The sequence below is a fragment of the Bubalus bubalis genome, chromosome 16 (assembly GCF_019923935.1).
Source record: "Bubalus bubalis isolate 160015118507 breed Murrah chromosome 16, NDDB_SH_1, whole genome shotgun sequence".
Classification (NCBI taxonomy): domain Eukaryota; kingdom Metazoa; phylum Chordata; class Mammalia; order Artiodactyla; family Bovidae; genus Bubalus; species Bubalus bubalis.
In genome coordinates, this window is record NC_059172.1 from 63,339,923 (window position 1) to 63,363,095 (window position 23,173).

General features: G+C 39.1%; 1 protein-coding gene across 1 annotated transcript in view; it reads left to right on the forward strand.

Annotated features, from left to right (window-relative positions):
- Nucleotides 1-23,173, forward strand: part of ALG9 (ALG9 alpha-1,2-mannosyltransferase) — a 114,017-nt gene that overhangs the window by 62,036 nt on the left and 28,808 nt on the right. Inside the window, exon 14 of the mRNA XM_006065264.4 lies at nucleotides 21,485-21,615. Coding sequence (XP_006065326.1) covers nucleotides 21,485-21,615 — 131 coding nt within the window. The remainder of the gene's footprint in view (nucleotides 1-21,484; nucleotides 21,616-23,173) is intronic.

The following is a 23,173-nucleotide window of genomic DNA, read 5'->3' on the forward strand; positions in this document are numbered from 1 at the left end:
AAATGTGAGGAAATTGCCCAAGAACTAAATGATACTGCTTTTCAGTTTGAAAGAGCCCACAAAGTGTACCTAAAATGATGAATAAGAAATGATTCATACCCAAATCACTAAGCACCAAAAGAAGTTAATGTATATTATTATTATTAATAATTGAAAAATCAAGAGCTACCAGAATAAAGCATTGGAAGAGCTGAAAATTGCCTCTGGGAAGTGGGACCTGGCAATGGGAATGTACTGTTTTTCCTAATAAGCTTGTACCATGTAAATTTTGAACTATGCACATAAACGTTATTTTAATAGACCTAAAGGTGAATTTAGAGAAACCCATAAATCATTTCCTCGCAGTTCAGTAGAAGAGAGAGTTCTAAAATATTTTCAACAGTGTAGTAAGTGCCCCCCGTCTGCTGTGGAAAGCACAGATAAAGTGGGAAGGGCTCTTCCTACTTCTCTGTTTGGAGGGAGCTTCACATGAGAGGTGGCAGAGGATCTGGGTCTTACAGGAGAATTACTGGTTCCCTGGAGGAGGAAGGAAAAGGAACGTTTTCCATCAAAGGGAACAGCATGTGGAAAGCCTTAAAGTATGAAAAAGCATTGAGTGTTTAGGGGGAAATAAATGGTTTGAAGTTTCTAGATTTGAAGTAATTGGGCAGAGCATGTTTTATTTCTTGTTTCATTTCTTGTCATTGTTTATGTATGTGACTGTGTTCTCTAACAGATTATACACTTATTTAAGGACAGGAGTTCATGCACCTCCACAGTACCTCTCTTAGGGCTTATACATAGCAGATAGTTTAAATATTTAACTAAAATAGCCCTTCATTTAATCTTCTTGAACTCGAGAGGCCTCCCCAGGCCCTGGTAATAGTAGAAATTTAGACTAGGATTTGAGCAGTGTCCTTCTTCAAGGTCTGGGTGTACGCTGATTAGCGTACGAGGTTACAAGCCCCTGGAGGGCAGCGATCACATCCTTTCCCAGTGATACCTTCCCACCAAGGCAGCACTGCAATGGCCCAGCATTGGCAGATAGTAATTGGATGAACCTTTTCACTTTTATTAACAGATGCCAGACTGAAAGAGAGAAATGCTCCTGCTTCCTCTTGTTTTAATGCGATCCTTACATGACTAAAAACCCTGATTTCTATAGTGGTCTCTGCCTGCCTTTAGTGAGGAAGAGAGCTAAGTAGGTTTATTTTATCTACCAAGATTCCAACCCACTAAAAAGATTCATATTATTTATTGCTTTAACATCATAGCATTAACCATAAGACTGGTTAGCAGTTTATTTTTTAGAAAACAACTTTGATATTTCCTTGTGATTAGTATTGTTTCTATTATTTCTCTTTCAAGTCTCATCAACATGTTTAGTCCTCTCCATTTCTCCTCTCACGTTGAAGGATTTTCAGGAGGATTTCATGAGTTTTTGGCATTCAGTTTATATTATTTGGGTTTGTTTTTGAGAAAGAGACACGTTTACCAGTTGAGTCACATATACCATCCCCCCAGATCTTGAGGCTCCTTGCTGCTTTATTTTCATTTTAAAAAGCTCTTTTATTTTGAAATCATCACAGATTCACAGGAAGTTACAAAGATATTAATAATACAGAGGAGGTGCATGTACCCTTCATGCAGTTTCCCCCAGTGTACCTATAGTATAATTCCAAAACCAGGAAATTGACATTAGTGCAGTTCTGTGCCATTTTATCAGCTGTGTAAATTCATGCAACACCACTGCACTCAAGGTCCAGAACTGTTCCATCACCACAAAGATCATCTTTGTCCTGCTTCTTAATAGTTACAGCCCATCTCTACCATCACTGACCCCTTGGCAACTGCTGGTTTGTCTCTATTTCTATGATTGTGTTATTTTGAGAATTTTATATAAATGGAATTACGTAGTGCATTACCTTTGAAATGACCTTTACCTCCCTCAGCATAATGCTCTTAAGAGCCATCCAAATTGTACACTTTGGTCTTTATATCTGAGTAGTATTTGATACTATCGATATACTATGGTTTGTTTAACCATTTACCTATTGAAAGACATTTTGGTTGTTTCCAATTTTTAACTCTTACAAATAAAGCTGTTATACATCTTTGTGTACAGGTTTTTGTGTGAATATACATTTTAATTTCTCTGGGATAGATGCCCAGGAATGTGATTGCTGGCTCATATGGTAGGTATAATATATGTTTAGTTTTTCAGAAACTGCCAAGCTGTTTTCCAGATTGGCTGCACCAGTTCAAGTGATGTGCAGAAATCTTACCTCCCTTTGCATTCCTTTACCTTCCCCTGTTTATGATATAATTGTCTTAAATATTTTCTCTACATATATTGAGAACAACATTAGAATATGTTATAATTTTGCTTTCACCTCTAAACATAATTTAGAAAATGCAAGAGAAGGGACCTCTATTATTTTTATCCGTATGCTTACGCTTTCTCTTCTTGCTTCCTTCCTAATCTTACGTGATTTCTTCTCTTATCATCATTCTGTTTCATGAATTTCTATAGCCATTCTTTCAGGGTAGGTCTGCCAGTAATATGTTTTCTTGGTTTTCCTTCATCTAGGAACTTAAAAAATTTATGGTGTGGTTGATTTACAGTGTTGTGTTAGTTTCAGATACACCACAGAGTGATCCAGTTATATATATATATATGTGTATGTCAGATTCTTTTCCATTATGGATTATTACAAGATATCAAACATAGCTCCCTGTGCTGTACAATAGGCCCTGGCTCTTTATTTTATATATAGCAGGATGTATCTAGTTTATCCCTCCCCACCTCTTTCCCCTTTAATAACTATGTTTGTTTTTAATGTCTGTGAGTGTGTTGCTGTTTTGTAAATAAGTTCATTTGTACCATTTTTTTTTAGATTCCACACATAGGTGATATTATATTTGTCTTTGTCGGATGTGCTTCAGGTAGTTTGCTAATCTCTAAGTCAATTCGTGCTGGTACTTGGGCTCAGTTGCTATGTGCAACTCCATGCGACCCCATGGACTGTGGCCCACCAGGCTCCTCTGTCCATGGGGTTTCCCAAGCAAGAATAGTGGAGGGGATTGCTGTTTCTGTCTCTCGGTCTTCCCAAGCTGGGATCGAACCCACATCTCCTGTGTCGGCAGGTGGATTCTTTACCACTGAGCCACGAGGGAAGCCCCTAGGTCCAGCCATGTTGCTACAGATGGCATTGCTTCATTCTTTTTGTGGCTGAGTAATATTCTATTGAATACATATAATTACAACACATCCTCTCTATTCATTCATATGTCATGGACTTTAGGGGGCTTCCATGTCTTTACTATTGTAAATAGTGCTGCTATGAACACTGGAGTGCATGTATCTTTTCAGTTTTAGAGTTTTCATATTTTCCAGATAATATGCTCAGAAGTGAGATTGCTGGATCCTATGGCAATTCTATTTTTAGGTTTTTAAGGAATACTGTTCTCCATAGTGGCTATATCGATTTACATCCCCACCAACAGTGTGAGAAGGTGCCCTTTTCTCCACACCCTCTCCAGCATTTATTATTTGTATACATTTTGATGAGGCCATTCTGACCAGCGTGCATCCTGGAAATGTTTTGATTTCCCCTTGATATGGAATTCTGGGTTGACAATTTTTTTCATTTAACACTTGAAAAATACGCCCGTTTCTCTGGCATCCATGTTTCCTGATGAGAAATCCGCTGTCACCCTAATTCTTTCTCCCCTATAGGTGAGGGTCATTTTTCTCTGGCTGCTTTCAAGAGTTTTTCTTTGTTTACAGTTTTCAGAAGTTGAATTATGATGTGTCTTAGAGTGTATATCTTTGAGTTTAGTCTGTTTGGGGGTTACTCAGCTTCTTGATGCCATAAGTTTAAGTCTCTTGCCAAATTTGGGGAGCTTTTGGCCATTATTTTGGTACCTTTCCAGCCCTGCCCTCTTCTCTCCTTCTGGGGCTCAATGACACGAGTGTTAGATCTTCTGTTACAGTTTCACAAGCTCCTGAAGCTCTCTTCTCCTCCCCTGACCCCCAGTTCTTTTTCTTTCTGTTATTTCAATATTGTATTATTTTGTGATTCTGTTTTCCAGTTCACTGATTCTTTCCTCTGATTCCTCTGTTGTGCTGTTTAGCACATGCACTGAGCTTTTAATTTCAGTTCTTGTCCTTTTTTATTTCTAAAATTTCCGTTTGGTTTTTCTTCCTTTGTTTCTTTGGTGAAACCTTTTCTTTGCCATGACTTTCTGTTCTTTTGTTTCAAGCATATTTGTGGTTGCTCATTGAAGCATGTTTATCATGGTGGCTTTAAAATCTTTGTTAGGTAATATTAACACCTCTGTCATTCCTGTGTTGGAGTTTGTTGTCATTTGTCATGTCATGAGATCTTCCTTACTTTGGAACCTGGGTATTTTGAGTATTATGAGACTCTGATTCTTCTGTTTTAAGCTTCCTCTGACCTAACTGTGATGGGAAGAAGGGAGTGTTGCCTTGTTACTGACAGTTGGGGATAGAAGTCCACATTCCCCACGTGGCCTCCACTGATACCTGGGGCTAGACAGGGCTGTTTGTTACTGCTGGATGGCAGCGGGGGTTCAGGCTGTCTACTAGTCTCTACTGATATCACCTTGGCTGTTGGAGGGCAGCCATGCCTTTTCATTACCCTCTGTGTAGACTCGACTGATGCCAGAGTGTGTGTGTTTGTGGAGGGGGTGTGGCCTCGTTACTTTTGGGCAGTAGTGAAAGTTCTGACCCTCCATGGGGCCCTCTCCAACACCACCCTAGCATTTAAGAGGCTGGCTGCCCCGTTACTGCCAGGGAGTGGGGGAGTCCAGGCTCCCCGCAAGGCTTCCAGCTGTTGCCGTGATGTGGTGAGGGAGGAGGGAAGCTGGTGCTGCCCACCTCCCTACTGGGTCTTCTCTGACACCATCCAGGCTGGCAGGAGGCGTCCCTCTTACAGCCTGATGAAGGTGCGAAACTCTGTTCTCTCCACTGGGCATTTACTGTCAGAGGAATGGGTGGAATGATCTGTTTTTGAGGGAGTGTTGGCCAGTATGTTAGGGTTCTCAAAAGAAACAGACCAATAGAATGTGTGCATGTATGTGTGTGTGCCGGTGTATATGTGTGTGAGTGTTTGTATGTGTCAGAGAGAGATTGATTTAGGGAATTGACTCACAATTGGTGGGGGCTGGTCTGAAGTCTGCAGGGTTGATTGGCAGACTGAAGACCTAGGGAAGAATTGATGTCGCAACTCCAGTCCACAGGCAGTCTGGAGACAGAATTCTCTCTTCCTGGTGGGGAGGAGGGGGTGAGAGAATACTTGTTTTTTTATTAAGGTCATCAACTAATTGGGTGAGGCCCGTCCACATTATGAAGGGTAGTCTGCTTTCCTCAGAGTCTACTGATTTAAATGTTAATCTAATCTTAAAATATCTTTGTAGCAACATATTTGGCCTGATATTTAGATATTGTGGCCAAGTAGGTTGGCACATAACATTAATGATCACTATTGGAATAGAGTGGTTATTGTCTAAAAGTATTGCTCCTCGAGTCCTGAGGTTCCCAGCCAGTCTGCCTTCTTTCATCCACTCTTTGGAGTTGTCTTATATGTGTTCCATGTATAGTGTCCAGGGTTTTCAGCTGGACTCAGCAGAAGGAATATGGAAAAGTACCTTCTCTGGTTTTTTTTATTTGTCACCTTCTTTTAACACAGATTAAATGCTTCATTGATATTTGAGGCCATAGGTTTTTATTTCTAATTCTCTCCTCTATTTTCTCCTGAAATTTAAATTCTGCCTTCTGTGCATGTGTGTTTTTTAATTTAATTTAATTTTTGGTTGTGCTGGGTCTGCGTTGCCGCTTTCTCTGGTGGTGGTGAGCACGGACTGCTCTCCAGCTGCAGTGCACAGGCTCTTCACTGCAGCGGCTTCTCTCGTCACGGAGCACAGACTCTAGGGCGTGTGGCTTTCAATCGTTGTCGCCCGTGGGCTCAGTAGTTGTGGCACTCGGACTTACTTGCCCTGCGTCATGTGGACGCTCCCAGACCAGGGATTGGACTCATTTCCCCTGCATTAGCAGGTGGCTTCTTAACCCCTGGATCACCTGTGTGTTTTTTAAGAAATACCACGTTTTTTGGACTAGAGTGTCTAGTCTATGATTTTCTCTGGGAGTCCTTTTCCTCCAGATGTTTGTTTGAAATTTTCTTCATCTGGTTGGAGGTTTTTCTAAGCACATTCGCTCTTAGTGAGATGTATCAATATTCTGATCCTTGCCACAAATGCAGTAGGCTATAAGTCATAATTCAGAAACACAGCCCTGTGATTCGGTCCCATTGTTTGTGTTCTTCTGTTCACCTCCCTTATCTTTCTCTTCCAAACTTCCAACCTTTAACTTGGAAAGAAATTAAAAGTATCATCTCTTGGCTTCAGAGACTTCAGCATCCTATCTGTGACCTCAGGGTCTCTTAAGACACAGTCTTGCCTTCTTCTGTCCTTTGTTTCTGATGTGAGTTGGCAGAGCTTAGCGTTTGGCCGATTTATGTCTTGGCTGGTTCGCTCTCAAGTTTGATGTATTGCAGGAAGACGGAATACTTTTCTACTTTTCTTTTACCCGTGTTAGGTCTGTTTTCACAGTCAGTGGCATTTGCAGAGACTCTAATTCAAAGCCTGGGAACCACAGCTGCTTCACATAACAGAGCCTCATCCACCTGGCCTGTCTGTCTGGCTCACTTACACCTGTGAGTCTCACAAAGGTGGTTTGCTATTCCTGTCATGCCACTCTTTTCGGCTGCCCTTCCTCCAGCTAGTCTGCCAAACCGCTTTTCCAACTACGGATCTTGTTTTCTACAGGAGTTCTTGCAGATTGAGCAAAGGAGACCTTCTTATATTTCTTTTGATTTTGTTATTGCAACACAATTTTCCCATGGCTGTTTACTGGCTCTAATCCCATATTATGCACCATCTATTTCCCTTTAAAAACTAAAACCTAAAAGTCTTTTTTAAAAATCCACTTATAATCACCACTCAATTATCTATGTTAGTAGAAAAAGCAGTATATTAATAACGCCTACTCTTGAATATATTTTGCTATTAATATTTTGGGAATTCACAGAATCTCAAATAAACTAAAAAAGCTACCCATTAAAACCCAGCATAAGAATCATCAGAAAATTATCACCTTCCCCAGTCCGTTTCCCCTTACTTTGCTTTTTCTAGTATTCATGTACAGAACACGTTATAGGTTGATGCTTAAATGTTAACCTAGGCAGAGCTTTGTTTATTGAATTTATACTGTTTTGAATGGGTGATGAAAACAACTGTGAAAGGTTTGAGTTTAAAAAGCCATTTCCTCTTCTTGGAATGCAAAATATATACCAGGAACTAATAATATCAATCAACTAATAAAGCAGAGAAAATTATAATAGAAAATTATGTGAACATGTTTTCCCAGCTCCAAGTGATTAAAAATTAATTTTCTGTTATTTTTTATTTTTACTTTGGCACAATTGTTTTATTCCATTGGCTGAATGCCATTTAAATTTCTTTACCTTGTATTGTCCATCTCAGGTAGTGAACTCCTAAAGGGCACATATCTATCTATATGTTTGTCTTCCTTGGGTCCTCTTTTAAATTACAGTGACAATATAAAAAGTTTAAAGGAAAATCAAAATTTTTGACAAAAATGGTGTGTATGGCTTTTTGTATATATGACTCAAGTAGAAATTTTTTGGAAGTCGAGTGATTTTTCTTTTGTTTCCTAATTTGGTAATCAATAGATTTTTTTCATAAAGGTGGTAATGATAGTAACTTTAGTTATAAAAACTAATGAATTTCATCCTATATTATAGATGTAATCTTAAAATGTTTTATATAAACTGGTATTTAAAAAAATCAAATTTATGAGGAATTCTCTGGCTGTCCAGTGGTTAGGACTCAGTGATTTCATTGCCGAGAGCCTGGGTTCGCTCCCTGATCTGAGACCTAAGATCCCACAAGCCATTAGACACATCCGAAAAAAAAAAAAAAATCAAATTTAGAAAAGAAACCCTAAATTTGCTGTTATAAAACAAAAGGAATTAAACAATTTCCCATGACTTCTCAATTTTCTAAAGATGCATTTCATATAAAATAGTAAGTTTGTTTATATTGAGATGTGTCATTGAGAGCTAAGGGATATGTAGATTGGGCTTCATTGAGTAGCATTACCACTGTTCTGGATATTCACTTGCATATTTATTGATAAAGCCATTGGAATTGAAGAAACTCTGTAAAAATTTAAAATTTCTTCAAGCACACAGGCCCACAAAATTTCCCTTACCCTTTACATTTTTAACAGAACAACAATGTGTCAGAACAACAATGGTGATACCTTGGCTTTGAATCCCTGGATCTTGGCTCCCCGACCAGGGATCCAGCCCAGATCTCCTGCAGTGGAAGTGCAGAGTCTTAACCACTGGAGCACCAGGGAAGTCCTCAACAGCTCCTTGAGCTCAGCACATTCAGAGAACTGAATGATCTTATTTTGCCTGTGCCATTCCTGACAAATATGTATCTTCAGCTATGTTCAGTGCTAGTAGTGAGGCAGACTCTCTGATTGCTCATGTCTTGGCAGTGCGAAAAGCAGACCCTGTGTATTTGTTACGTCTAGTACAGGGATGTCTTTCAATATGAAAATACATCTAATGATGTGCCCCAGCAGTTTGAGAAGAGTAGAGTCAGCAATGTGGAGTATATCTACAATTGCAATGGAATTTTTTCTCTATAGTCCTTGTTAGAGTTGAGAGGGATTTTAGTGGTTTGCAGGCTAAACTCTTTAAAGAGATCGTAAAGGTTAGTCTAGGTTAAGAACTTCCCTAAATTGCAGAGCTGGAGCTAGAAGCAGAGTCTTTAGAGGTCCCATCTCTTGACAAGAATGGTAATATTAGATAGATTTAAATAAGAATAATGCATAATTGGGCGCAAGGAGTTCAAAGCATTATTCTGCTTTTCTGCTGGTGTCATTTCAGAGAGTTAGCTGTCTCAAACACTTGTCTGTTTTATGATTCCTTGCTGACATAATCCATGTCTAAATATAGTAGGATTATATACAATAGGATTTCTTTATATGTTTGTATTTTTTTATAATGAAATGTCATGAGTCAAAAGATATCTTCTTTAAAATGGAGTCAAAAGATACCTTTTTTAAAATGGAGTCAAAAGATACCTTCTCAGAGAAGTTCTTCACAAGCAGAAGGTTCTGCAAGCTTGCACATCTGGACTTAATTGTCTCTAATGTCTTCTCTATGAATTGAGAATAAGCAAGGAACATCCATGTGGAGTTTTGGTTTGTTCTTATGTTCAATTCTTCTGTTCATTTACTGTGTTCTTCATATTCTCTAACCCTCATCCTAAGAGCAAGAGCACCCTCGTAGATCTGAAGGGAGTTATATGTTCTGTTCACAGGAGTGGGATCCTGGAATAATTGTTCAAATTAATTTTTCTAGGCAACTCCCATACTTTAATTATTTTATTCTATAAAATATACAGGCAAGTCAAATCTTGTTATGATGAATTGTCTAGCCTTACTCAAAATTAATAGCCAGTTTACTGGAACTTGAACCCATTTTGATAGCTGGAGACATTTTAGTAGATTTATCACAATTAATAAGCAGCTGAGCAAAGCATCTAAACAGTTTTTTCAACTTCAGTCCTCCCACTTTTCTTGGAGGTTACAGGCCGATTTTGATTGATCTTTCACATTATGTCCTTAAACTCTTACAAAAAAATTTTTTTTTGACTGCACCACATGGTGTGTGGAAATCCTTGTGTCCCTGACTAGGGATTGAACCTGGACCCTCAGCAGTGAAAGCGCAGAGTCCTAACCGCTGAACCAGGGAATTCCCTGCCCTTAAACTCTTAGAGTATTCTTTCCTGCATTTGTTTACTGGAGAACTTTCAGTGACATTTGAGAAATAAGATCTGTTCTCTACATGGAGATGGTTTCTCTGTGATGCTCCCTGAACTTCACGTTGGCCCTTGCCAGAGATCTCTATTTTTACAGCTACGTGCGTCATTGTCATTTCCAGCTGATAAACGCGTGAATGCAAGTTCACATCCTTCCTGCCTTAGGACTTGTGGGGGCTTGGCTCCGGCACTGGGTAGACAGCAGGGAAGGTCACTGAGAGAAGGAGATTAGTTCTTTCCTTGTCCCCCCATGACATTCTAAGCTGTGATAAATTTATTGTTTGATACAACTGTTGAACCCAGTCCTGTTGTTATTTTTTTCTCAATCTTCAACCTCCTCCGCAGCCTTTCTGTGGCTTTTGAAATCCACTCTCCCCGAGTTTCCCAACCGTGTACTTCTTTGATCCTTCTCCAGCAGCCTGTCTAAGGGATCTTTTCAGCCCCTACTTCCACTTTCTTCTGCCAGTACTTTTGGCATCCTCCCAAGCTTTATCTGGGGTCTTCTGCTCTTCTCTTCCTTCTCCTACCCTTTCATCTTTTCCTCCCTCAATTTACTTTCACTTTTTAAAATTCATGCTCTCTGTGTACATGTATTAACATATTTATTTGGCACCTGTTGTGTACTTTGCACTATACTGGATTTTTGGAATGCATGAAAGGAGATGGACACAGTCCCAACTTCCACAGAATTTACTCTTTCCCCAATTGATTCATAAATTATAATTATACAGTGAGTTAATGGAGAAGTACTGGTTGATATGAGAGCATGTAATTTAGGGGCCTGTCCTAGTTTAAGTGGACAGTGAAGTCTTTCTCGAAAATCATTTTTAGCTAAAATCTGAAGGATGAGTAGGGATTTCTGAGGTAACAGCAGGGAGTATTCCAGGCAGTAGGAACTGTAGACTCTAACTCAGTATTCTAATCACATGGAGCTTCTTTCAGTACTTAAATACACCATGTTTCTTCCCACCTCAGTAGGTGTTGAAACAAGTTATCGTCTTCTCTCAGTCTTAACCTAAATTGATTCTTCACTGCATTTCCTCCTTCTCCCCAGTTCACTGCATTAGAAATCCCGGAGTCACTGATTTCCTTTCAGACAGACCCGAGATCTACCCTTTCTGCTCCCTTCACCCTCTGCCTGCCATGGAGCTTCAGGGTGTGGTCCCGTCGCAACTAGATGCTGTGGTGGTGACTGCAGCCTTTGCTCCCCGCCTTCTCTGCAAGTGCTCCTTCCCCTGCCGTCCCCAGCATAGCCAATATGGACCTCTCGTTCTGAGACCCATTTTTCAGTTGTATTACTCCTTGGTTAAAAGACTCCCTGGTTAAAAGACTGGAGAATGAAATGGCAACGCACTCCAGTATTCTTGCCTGAAGAAGTCTATGCACAGTCCATGGGGTCACAAAGAGTCGGACACGACTGAATGACTGTCACTCACTGAAAAGACCTAGAGTAGATTCCTGATGCACAAAATCCAGAGTGTCCTACTTTGGGTCCTCTGTTATCAGTCCTTGGACCTCCTCTCTCTAGTTCTGTTTCTCATTGCACACATTCTGGGACAAGCAGATATTCCACCTCTTTCCCCTGAAGACCTTGCTTTTTTCTGCCTTTTATTCTCTGTTCTAACTTTGGCCACCATGTCCTGGGAAGCTTTTCAACTACTGAAGCCCCCTGTGATTTCTTTGTCTCTGAACTCTACTTATAATATTTTCTATATTTCATATGTGCCAGTATTATTTCCTGACCTAAATTACAAGTTTAATAACACGAGACATGTCTTAGAGGAATTTTATATGCCTAGTTTAGTATTCACCTAACAACTTAATAAAGGCTTTGATGATGCCCAGGAGATTGATTTTTCCAGTTTTTTAAAAAATTGAAATGCAGCTGATTTATAATATTGTATTATATTTCAGTTGTACAGCATACTTATTCAGGACTTGGCAAATTATAGTCCATTTTAGGTTATTACAAGATAATAGATATAATTCCCTGTGCTATACAGTAAATCCTTGTTGCTTATGTATTTTATATGTAGTAGTTTATAGTTGTTAATCCAAAACTCCTAATTTGTGTCTCCCCTCTTCCTCTTCCCTTTGGTAACCATAAGTTTGTTTTCTATTTCTGTGAGCTCAGAAGATTCATTTTGATACCATTTAGTAGATGCTGCCAATTCACTGCTAATCAAGGACTGTGAGTAGTTAATATTATAACTGTTGTGTCCTACATGTTGGACATGACTTGACAATAAATATCAATCTAGGTTGAAAACAAGAATAATTCATCTTACTGGGCTCTAATGCTCCAAGGTTCTCTTACATTAGTCAAGTTCTCACTTTTCACAGAATTAGACTTCCTTCTAATATTATAGCTATTTGCATAGTAGTGTTTTATAGTTTGCAAGTTTTACTTAAATGAATCATCTCATTTAATCCTCATTACAGCTTTTGAGCCAAATGGTATTATCCTTATTTTTTACAGAAGAAATTAAAGTATAAAAAACTTAAATGAATGTGAATCACCCAGCTAGTTTTTATGGAGCCCAGACCAGAATCTAGGCTTTTGACTTAGAGTTCCTCTTCTAATTTTTTAAATATAATTTTTTTCCAGCTTTATTGAGATATAATTGACAAATGACATTATGTAAGTTTAAGGTGTGTGTGCTAAGTCACTTCAGTCATGTCTGACTCTTTGCATCCCTATGGACTGTAGCCCATCAGGCTCCTCTGTCCATGGGTTTCCATGCCCTCCTCCAGGGGATCTTCCCCACCCAGGGATCAAACCCACATCTCTCACATCTCCTGCAGGCAGGCAGGTTCTTTACCATTAGAACCACATGGGAAGTCCAAGTTTAAGGTGTAAAATGTGATGATTTCATGTATGTATATATTGTGAAATGATTACCACAGTAAGTTAGTTAATACTTCCATCACCTCATGTAGTTACCATTTTTTTTGTGGTGAGAGTATTTAAGGTCTTCTCTTAGGTGATTTCAAGTATACAACACTGTATTGTTTTAACTGTGGTTCCCATGCTGTACATTAGATCTGTAAAACTTAGTCGTCTGTAACTGAATTTTGTGCCTTTGACCAACATCTCTCCATTTCCCCCAGCCCCTTCGTAACCCCCATTCTACTTTGTTTCTATGAGTTTGACTTTGGGATTCGATACCTGAGGGAAGTCATATACTTGTCTATACAGGATATACTTGTCTTTCTGTGTCTGACGTATTTCACTTAGCATAATGTCCTCAGGGTTCATCCATGTTGTCCCAAATAGCAGGATTTCCTTCTTTTTATGGCTGAATAATATTCATTTTTGTGTGTATGCACGCGTGTGTGTGAGGTAGAGTGAGAGAGAGCAAGCTAGCTATCCATCCCACATTTCATCCTGTGACAGATGCTTCGTTTCATGTGTTGGCAATTGTGAATGATGCTGCAGTGAGCATCGGGGGTGCAGATATCACTTCACCTTGGTGATTGCATTTCTTTCAGGTCCATACCAAAAGTCGGGTTGCTGAATCATATGGTAGTTTTATTTTTGATTTTTTGAGGGAACTCCATACTGTTTTCCATAATGGCTGTGCCAGTTCCCGTTCCTACTCACAGTGCAGGGTTTCTCTCTTTTCTCCACATATTTGCCAGTACTTATCTCTTTTCTTTTTGATGATGGCCATTCTGTCAGGTATGAGGTTGCCATCTCATTGTGGTTTTGATTTGCATTTCCCTGATGATTGGTGATACTGAGAACCTTTTCACGTACCTGTTGGCCATTTGTGTGTCTTCTTTGGAAAAGTGTCTGTTCAGGTCCTTTGCCCATTTTAAATCATATTTATTTGGCTTTTTGGCTGTTGAGTTCTACGAGTTCCTTATACATTGAGGATATTAATCCTTTACCAGATAGATGGTTTGCAGATATTTTTTTCTCTTTCCATAGGTTGCCTTTTTATTTTGGGCTCCTTTTTTAACTGCCTTATTTCTTTTCTACTAGAAAAACTACCCTTGATCATACCTAATCGTTTTTTGCCAGAGACCTTTGTCCTTGTGTATTGCAGTTGTTCGGTAACTGATTGCTATAAAAAAAAGATTATTCATCAGCTGCTTTCCAGAATAGATGAAAAGAGGTTACATTTCTCTTTTTAATGGGCTAGTATTTCAATTAATACAGTTTTTGCCTTGGTATCTTTCAAAAATCTTTAAATGCAGTTTGCTTATGGATGGTGTGATGAGTGAAGTCTAAAGCTAACTGGTATAGTTGGGTGTGAACTAGTTACTGTCCACATCTCTGGTAGACCATGTGTCCAGCACCAAAGCTAAATAATCAGACCTGTAGCATGCCTGGCCAGAAAAGGCCAGGCTGAGCTCAAGTATTGAAATGTCAAACTCAGAGCTCCCTCACCAAAGGAGGTCTAGACTTGAGACTGTGAATCTTTACCCCTTGCCGGTTCTATTTGATTACAGAGGCATGGCACTTGCAAAGCTTTAAAAAACTTGTTTCATGTTTTTAAAATCCCTGGGAGCTACAGAGTGGGTGTTCAGACCAAAAAGGCTGCTTCCTGGAGTGTTTATGCAAAGGATCATTTTTAGAGAGTTATGTGGAATGGAATTGGGTCTGACGTCAATTCGCAGTGTGCTTTCTCTCCCCTGGAGGAATAGCCATATGTAGAGACAGATGTGAGACTTGAAGTCTTTTTTACATATAAATAATGCTAGAGAGAATGAGAACAGTACTGTGAGTTAGAGGTTGGGGAAGAACAGAGTTTGCTGCAAGCCAGAGATGACCAAGTTGTTTTTATATGCACTTTTTCAAACCTTAAGCTGTGTATAACCCATAAGCCTAAATGTGCACAAAACATAAATGTACATTAAATTAGTAATAATACAATAATAATAGAGCAACTACCTGTGTAATCATCACCCAGGTCAAATATTAGAACATTATCAGCACCCAGAAGTTCCCCAATTAATTCCTTTGATCACTACCCCATTCCCTCTTTTGCTTACGATAAAAATGTTCTTGCTTTTCTCTTTAGATTTACTGCTTTTGTAAGCATTCCTAAACAACTTAAATTAGTTTTGCCTGTTTTTGAACCTCATATATATGGAATTATACTGCATTTTTATATGTCTTGATCCTTTTGCTTAACATTTTGTTTGTAACCACATGTTGATGAGTGTAGTGTAGTTTGTTCTCTTTTATTATAGTATAGATTTCATTGTATGGCTATATCACTATTGTTTTACTGTTGATCATTTTTTGGTTGTTTCCCATCTGGGCCAGCTGTAAATAATGCCACTTTGAATATTCTTGAACGTATCTTTTGGTGCATGCATTCCTGTTGGATATACATTAGCTTGAACCCTGTGAAATTACCATTTTTTTTTTGTGGATCAGTCACGTATTAATGATTCCATATGGTTCATTCTAATACCTAGGAGTAGAATTTTTGGATCATAAGAAATGCATATGTTCAATTTTAGCAGATTCTTCCAAATTCTTTTCTGAAAATTTTGTACCAACTTAATCTCCTGCTAGCAATGTATAAGAATCGTTCCACATTCTGGTCAATACTTGGTATTGTAATTTTTCATGTAATTTTGATTGGCATTTCCTTGGTTACTAATGCAGTTAAATACCTTTTGGTTTTGGCCGCTTTGATTTCTTCTTCTGAAGTACCTATTCAAATCATTTGCCCATTTTTCTGTTGGATGGTCCATTTTTGTCTTATTGATTGGTAGGTGTTCTTTATATATTCTAGACATGAGTGCTTGATTATTAATATATTGCATATATTTTCTCTCATTCTTTGGCTCATCGCTTCACTCTCTTAATGGTATCTTTGATGAATGGATATTCCCAATTTTAATATAATCAAATTTATCCATCATTTCTTTTATAGTTAATACTTTTTGTGCTTGTCTAAAAGAACTTTTGCCATGCATTAGATCTTGACAATAGTCTCCCATATTGTCTTCCAAGAGTTTTGCTTTTCACATTTAGTTCTGTAATCCAAGAGTTTTGCTTTTCACATTTAGTTCTGTAATCCATATGAAGTAGATTTTTTTACTTTTATCATTATTTTTCATTGAAGTATAGTTTATTTTACAATGTGTTAATTTCTACTATACAGCAAAGTGATTCAGTTATATATATATACACACATATATACATTCTTTTTAAGAAATACTCTTTTCCATTCTGGTTTATCATGGAATATTGAATATAGTTCTCCAAGCTATACAGTAGGTCCTTGTTGTTTATTCATTGTGTGCAGAAGTCCAATTTCATTTCCCCTCCAATGGATATTCAGTTGTCCCAGCATGCATTAATGAAGAGACCATACTCTTCCCACTGCTCTAAGGTGTCACTTTTATCATAGATTAGGGTCCATATATGCCTGTAAGCTGTTTTATTTGGTGGACTGTTCTAATCAGCACCAATACCTCGTTGTCTTAATTACCATAACAAGTACCCACCTTGTTCTTTTCCAAGAGTGCCTGGACTGTCCCTGTCCTTTGCATTCCCAAATATATTTTAGAATCAGTTTGTCAAGTTTTATCAAAAAAGTCTATTGGCATTTTTATTGAGATTGCATTTAATCTCTCAATCAATTTATTTAGAATTCACATCTTTATAATAGTGAGTCTTTAACCTAGAAATAAGGTTTATCTTAAAGGTCTACTTTATGGTTTACTAAAATTTTTTGAGATAAAATTCATCATTTCAATTATTTTTTATTATCCAATTTACCATTGTAATCATTTTTAGGTATATAATTCAGTTGCATTAAGAACATCCATACTGTTATGTAGTCATTACCACTTTCTATCTCCAGAACTTTTTCAGTGACTTTCAGTATGTTCATAGTGTTTCAGAGCTTTTCATTCCTCCCCTCCGACCCCACCCCTGCCACCAAAAAAATACCCATACCCATTAACTTCCCCAATCCTTAGCAACCACTAATCTGCTTTCTGTCTTAATGTAGTTAGTTGCCTCTTCTGGACATTTCTTATAAATGGAGTTACACAAGAATGGTCTTTTGTGTCTCTTTCACGTAATATAATGTTTTCAAGGTTCATCTTTGTTGTAGTGTGTATCCTTTTTAAGACAGTGATATACCACTGCATTTTAGACCACATTTTAATTATATGAATATACCACATTATAAATTCATCAGTTGATAGACCCTTGTCAGTAAAATTCTATAATTTTTAATGGAGGCCTTGCCCATATTTTGTTAGATTTATTCCAAGCCACATGTTTTCAAATCCTTGTGAATGGTACTTTTATAATATAATTTGAAAATATGTAATTTTTTCAGTGTAATTTAATATGTTGTTTACTGCTGTTATGTAAGAATATATGATGTTGATTTTACATTCTATAAATAGTTTAAAGTTTGATAAACTCTCTTAATTCCAAACATTTTTCTGTTGACTGTTTTGGATTTTATGTATACCAGTCATATCATTGTGATGAATAAATGAGTTTTTTTTCTTTTCATTTCTTCTACCATTTGTTTTTTCCTTTTATCTTTTGCTGCTGACTAGAATCTCTAGTTGGAGAAGGCAATGGCACCCCACTCCAGTACTTTTGCCTAGAAAATCCCATGGACAGAGGAGACTGGTAGGCTGCAGTCCATGGGGGCACTAGAGTCGGACACGACTAAGCGACTTCACTTTCACTTTTCACTTTCATGCATTGGAGAAGGAAATGGCAACCCACTCCAGTGTTCTTGCCTGGAGAATCCCAGGCACGGGGAAGCCTGGTGGGCTGCTGTCTATGGGGTCGCACAGAGTCAGACACGACTGAAGTGACTTAGCAGCAGCGGCAGTAGTAGAATCTCTAGTGAAGTGTTAAATAGAGTAATGATAACAAGTGGCTTCAACTTATTCCCGATTCCAAAGGAGAAGCTTTCAACCCTTCATCAAGGTTGAAGTATGAGATTTGCTATAGATCTAATTGTATTTCAAATGGTCTTTATCTTAGCTGAAACCTGGCATTCTTGGACAACTCTTTTTTGGTTTTAATTTTTAAGCAACATTTAGATGAGCTCCTGAGAGTACTTTGCCTCTCATTCGGTCATTTTGGGCAGTTGATGTATAACATTGGCAGTCACACTGACTTGAGTCCAATATGGCTCTACTGGGCTTCCCTGGTGGCTCAGACAGTAAAGAATCCACCTGCAATTCGGGAGACCTGGGTTCGACCCATAGGTTGGGAAGGTCTCCTGGATGAGAGCATGGCAACCCACTCTAGTATCTTGCCTGGAGAATCCCCATGGACAGAGGAGCCTGGTGGGCTACAGTCCCATGGGGTCACAAAGAGTCAGACACAACTGAAACAACTAAATACCCACATGGCTCTACTATAAACTCTTGTGATTTTGGTGAGGATTGTATATCTTTTTAGGGTGAGAACTTATTATTTGTTTATTTGTTATTTATTTCTATATCGTTAGCACTAACTTATTAATGCCTAGTATATTGTAGGGACTTAATGTAGATCTTGAAAAAAATGAAGTTATATAATTTGTCTCTGAGTCTTGGATTCCTCATTTATAAAATAGGAATTAATAATTCCTCTATAGGCCTTAACATCAGTTCAGTTCAGTTCAGTCGCTCAGTCGTGTCCGACTCTTTGCAACCCCATGAATCGCAGCACGCCAGGCCTCCCTGTCCATCACCAACTCCCGGAGTTCACTCAGACTCATGTCCATCGAGTCAGTGATGTCATCCAGCCATCTCATCCTCTGTCGTCCCCTTCTCCTCCTGCCCCCAATCCCTCCCAGCATCAGAGTCTTTTCCTTGCATGTAAAAAAACCACTTAAAATTAGTAGTTTCCTTCCCTTGAGATTTACTTTCCTTTAACTGACTACATTAGTAATTAAGAGGGTTCTGGGACTGATTTCTAATGTTGGGGGTTGAGGTGTTCCCTATAGTAACAACAATTCTCAGACACCATCTGGGCATCCTACAACTCAATGCAACTCTCGTACTGTCTACCCAGAGACAGCATCAGACTCCACAGATTGAGGGCTTAGTCCTACAAGACTGCCCCCTTCTGCTGCCTACATCAGATGCCAATCTCAAGCCCAGGTTGGTACCTGTTTCTGACTGGCTGGTGACAGACTGGGGCCATGACCCCCTTCTTGGACTTCAGGTACTGTTTGTAAGTCCAGGTTGTTCCTTGTAATTCTGATTGACTGGGTGTAAAGCAGAGTCTCCCACGACCCTCTCCTTGGGTTTGATTAATTTGCTAGAGTATTACACACAGAGAAACATTTTACTTACTAGAGAACTGGTTTATTATAAAAGGATATAATTTGGGAACAGCCAGATGGAAGAGATGAATAGGGCAAGATATTAGGGAAGAGTTCGGGTCTTCATGCTCTTTCCACGTTCAGCACCCTTCCTAAATCTCCAAGCGTTCACCAACCTGGAAGTTTTCTAAACCTGGGTTTTCAGGGTTTTATGGAGGCATCCTGACACAGGAATGATTAATTAAATCACTGGCTGTTTCCAGCCCTTTACCCCTCCCCTGGTGATTGCAAAGACCAACATTCTATTCATATGGTTAGTTCATCTGGTGACCAGCACCCCCTGCCATCCTTGGGGATTTCCAAAAGTCACCCCATTAACCTAAGCTCAGTTGTGGTACATAGGGGCTAGCTATGAATAACAAGACATTCCACTCACCATTATTGCTTTGAAGAGATATCAGGAACTGAGGATAAGAGGCCAAACATTTTAACAAAAAATGCTCCCATTTCTCTTATTGCCTAGGAAATTACCAGGGTTTTAGGAGCTGCCAGTCAGAAATCTTAGAAAAAGACCCCCCAAGAATATTTATTATAAATCATGTCACAGTGATGTTCTCCATCTTTGGGCTTTTATTTAACACCATAGAAACTTGTGTATTATATGTTTTTGAACTGTGGTTGATTTACAGTATTGTACTAGTTTTGGGTATACTGGCTTCCCTGGTGATTCAGCTGGTAAAGAATCTGCCTGCAATGAGGGAGACCTGGATTTGATCCTTGGGTTGGGAAGATTCCCTGGAGAAGGGACTGGCTACCCACTCCAGTATTCTGGCCTGGAGCATTCTATGGACTGTATAGTCCATGGGGTCGCAAAGAGTCAGACATGACTGAACGACTTCCACTTTGGGTATACAGCAGGTGATTCACACACAGACGTACACACACATTCTTTTCAGAATCTTTCACATTATAGGTTATTATAAGATACTGCATGTAGTTCCCTATGTTATGCAATAAATCCTTGTTGTTTATCTTATATATAGTAGTGTGTACCTGTTAGTCACATTCTCCTAATTTATCCCTCTGCCACCCTTCTTCCTTTATAAACCATACATTTGTTTTCTGTCTGTGAGCCTATTTCTGGTTTGTAAATAAGTTAATTAGTATTTTTTAGATTCCACATGTAAATGATATCATATAATATTCATCTTTCTCTGACTTAACTTCACTTATGATAATCTCTGGGTCCATCCATATTGCTGCAAATGGCACTATTTCATCCTTATTTATGGTAGAATCATATACAACATCTTCTTTATTGCTTCATCTGTTGATGAACACTTAGGTGCTTCCATGTTTGGGCTATTTTAAATAGTGTTGCTATGAACATTGGTGTGTGTGTATTGAATTTTTTTTAAGTCTACAGTTTTATTATTATTATTATTAAAAATGCTTAAAAATTTCTCCCCTGGCTTTGAGATGAGAGGAAGAATAGTTTGAGATGAACCATTTAACTGCAAAAGTATCCTACAGATTTTGTAGCATTAATCAGTTGAACTAATCAATTTTGTGAGAAGCACAGTACCAACATGGTTTTAAATAAAATGCATTAATAATTTCTTATGAGTACGAGTGATCCTCTGATGTGTCCGTATTGTGAGCAACTGGATGACTCTAGTTTTGCCAATAGTTACTATATACATTTCATAATCTCTACTCTTGCAGTTCTTGTATCTGCTTTACTGATCTTCTCTGCAGGGACAGTTCTTGTGTCTCTGTCAGTTCTGTTGAAGTTTGAAGGAAACAATGTGCATGATGTCTTTGAACTACTTGTGAGGTATACGGTGACCCCGCTGGCTCTCTGTCAGCAGAGCTGGGGCTTCTCACACATTAACATTTTTGTTTGATCAGGCCTCTCAATCTCTGAAACAAAAGGTGATAGTTTGGAAGGGAGCAATAGTGAGCCACAAAAGAAAGTTTTTTGAGTAGGTTGTGGACTCTTGCTAGCTTCAGAAGTGTTTGTGAGGCTAGAGAGACTTCATACCCAAACTGGAGTCAAAACTCCCAAAGCTTACATGTATATTTGGCTGGGTGAGTTGATGTCTCCTCCCTCCCCCAGGAGCCTAAATAATACCCTAACACCCAGCACTCTTATCTGAGCGAAGAGAGCACTGATAACATCTGAGGACTTTGATGTTTGTGCTTCTAAAACCCTGCCTGAATTCTTAGGGTTACAATTTATCTTTCTTACCCAGAAAGGACCTTTGCAATTCCTGATAAGAGTTCATCTTTCTCCATTGCAGATTGACATCAGTAAATGCCATTATTTAGTGGATTTGGACACCATGAGAGAAACACCCCGGGAGCCAAAATATTCATCCAATAGAGAAGAATGGATCAACTTGGCCTACAGACCATTCCTTGATGCTTCTAGGTATGTGGCTTTAATCCTAAGAAATGTACTAGGACTAATAAGGATGAAAGTTGGAATCTGGGATTGAATAACTTCCAGTCCTGGGCTAACTCTAGTATCCATTTTATTTTATCTGTGTCCAGTTCCCTGAGAAATCTAAAAGAGTGCTCTCCTTTTCTAGGCATCAGAACGCGAAGTATATTCTGGTATCATCCAAATAAAAGAATCTATAAACAGATAGATCCACTGAAGAAAACACAAAATATTTGACATTGAGTATTTCTGACAAACTTCAGCTTTCTTAACCAGAGTTTTCTAATACTGTTAGGAAGATTGACTATGTTCTTTATGGAGCTAGAAATTCATATCAATTATTTTTGAGCTCAAAGCTCAGTCAGAGATAAGGCCAGGCCTTACTACATCTTAAGTAAAGAAACCAAATAGACTAGACCTTGACTACCTCTTCAGAAAGGCCTCAGAATTCATGATAAGATGGGAGTCAGGATGTTCAGGTAAAGCAGTAATGAATGGGAGAGAATTAGAAGGTACAGGTTGTCTGTGGGCCCAGGTCCAGGTAGACAGACAGTTGAAGTTCAAGGAGATTAGAGCTGAAGGAGGTCCAAGGAGGTCTCATAGGCAAAGCCCAGGATCCAAGAGGTCAAGTAAAAACCAAAGGGTGAAGGACCAGGTCTTGAGAGGCAGATTTGGAACTCAGAAACAGGGAAGAAAATATTTTCAGGAAGAGAGAATGATCAGAACCTACTGATAAATAAGGTGAAGAATAACAACTGTCCATTGGATTTGACAGTTGATAAAAGCAATTTTGGTGGAGTGGCGGGGGCATAGAATTTGAGAGATTAGAGGGATTGAAGCAAAAATGGCAGGGAGAAACGCAGCAAGATGGTGGAGTAGAGGGCATATGCTCAGTGCTTCTTACGAAAACACCAAAGTCATAACTAACTGCTAAACAGTCACTGACAAAAAGAATCGCTGAAACCTACCAAAAAAGATACCCTACAACCAAAGACAAGAAGAAGCCATGACGAGATGGCAGGAGGGGCACAATCACGATAAGCTTAAATCCCATAGACACCAGGTGGGCGACCTACAAACTGGAAAATAATTATACAATAGAAGTTCTCCCACAGAAGTGAACTTTCCAACCCCCACATTGGACTGCCCAGCCTAGGGGTCTAGCAGCAGGAGGAGGAGCCCCCAGAGAATCTGACTTTGGAGACCAGTGGTATTTGAGCACAGGAATTCCACAGGACTGGGGGAAACAGAAACTCCCCTCTTGGAGGGCATACACAGGGTGTTATGGGCATCCAGTTCCAGGGAAAAATGCAGGGACCTCATAAGAGACTGGGCCAGACTTACCTGCTAGTGTTGGAGGGTCTCCTGTGGAGGCAGGGGACAGCTATGGCTCACTGGAGGGGCAGGGACACTGGTGGCATGGGTCTGACAAGTGTTTATTGGCATGAGCCCTCTAGGAGGCTGCTGTTTTCTAACTAAGACCTGGCCCCACCCAACAGCCTGTAGGCTCCAGTGCTGGGACTCAGGCCAGACAACCAACAGGGTG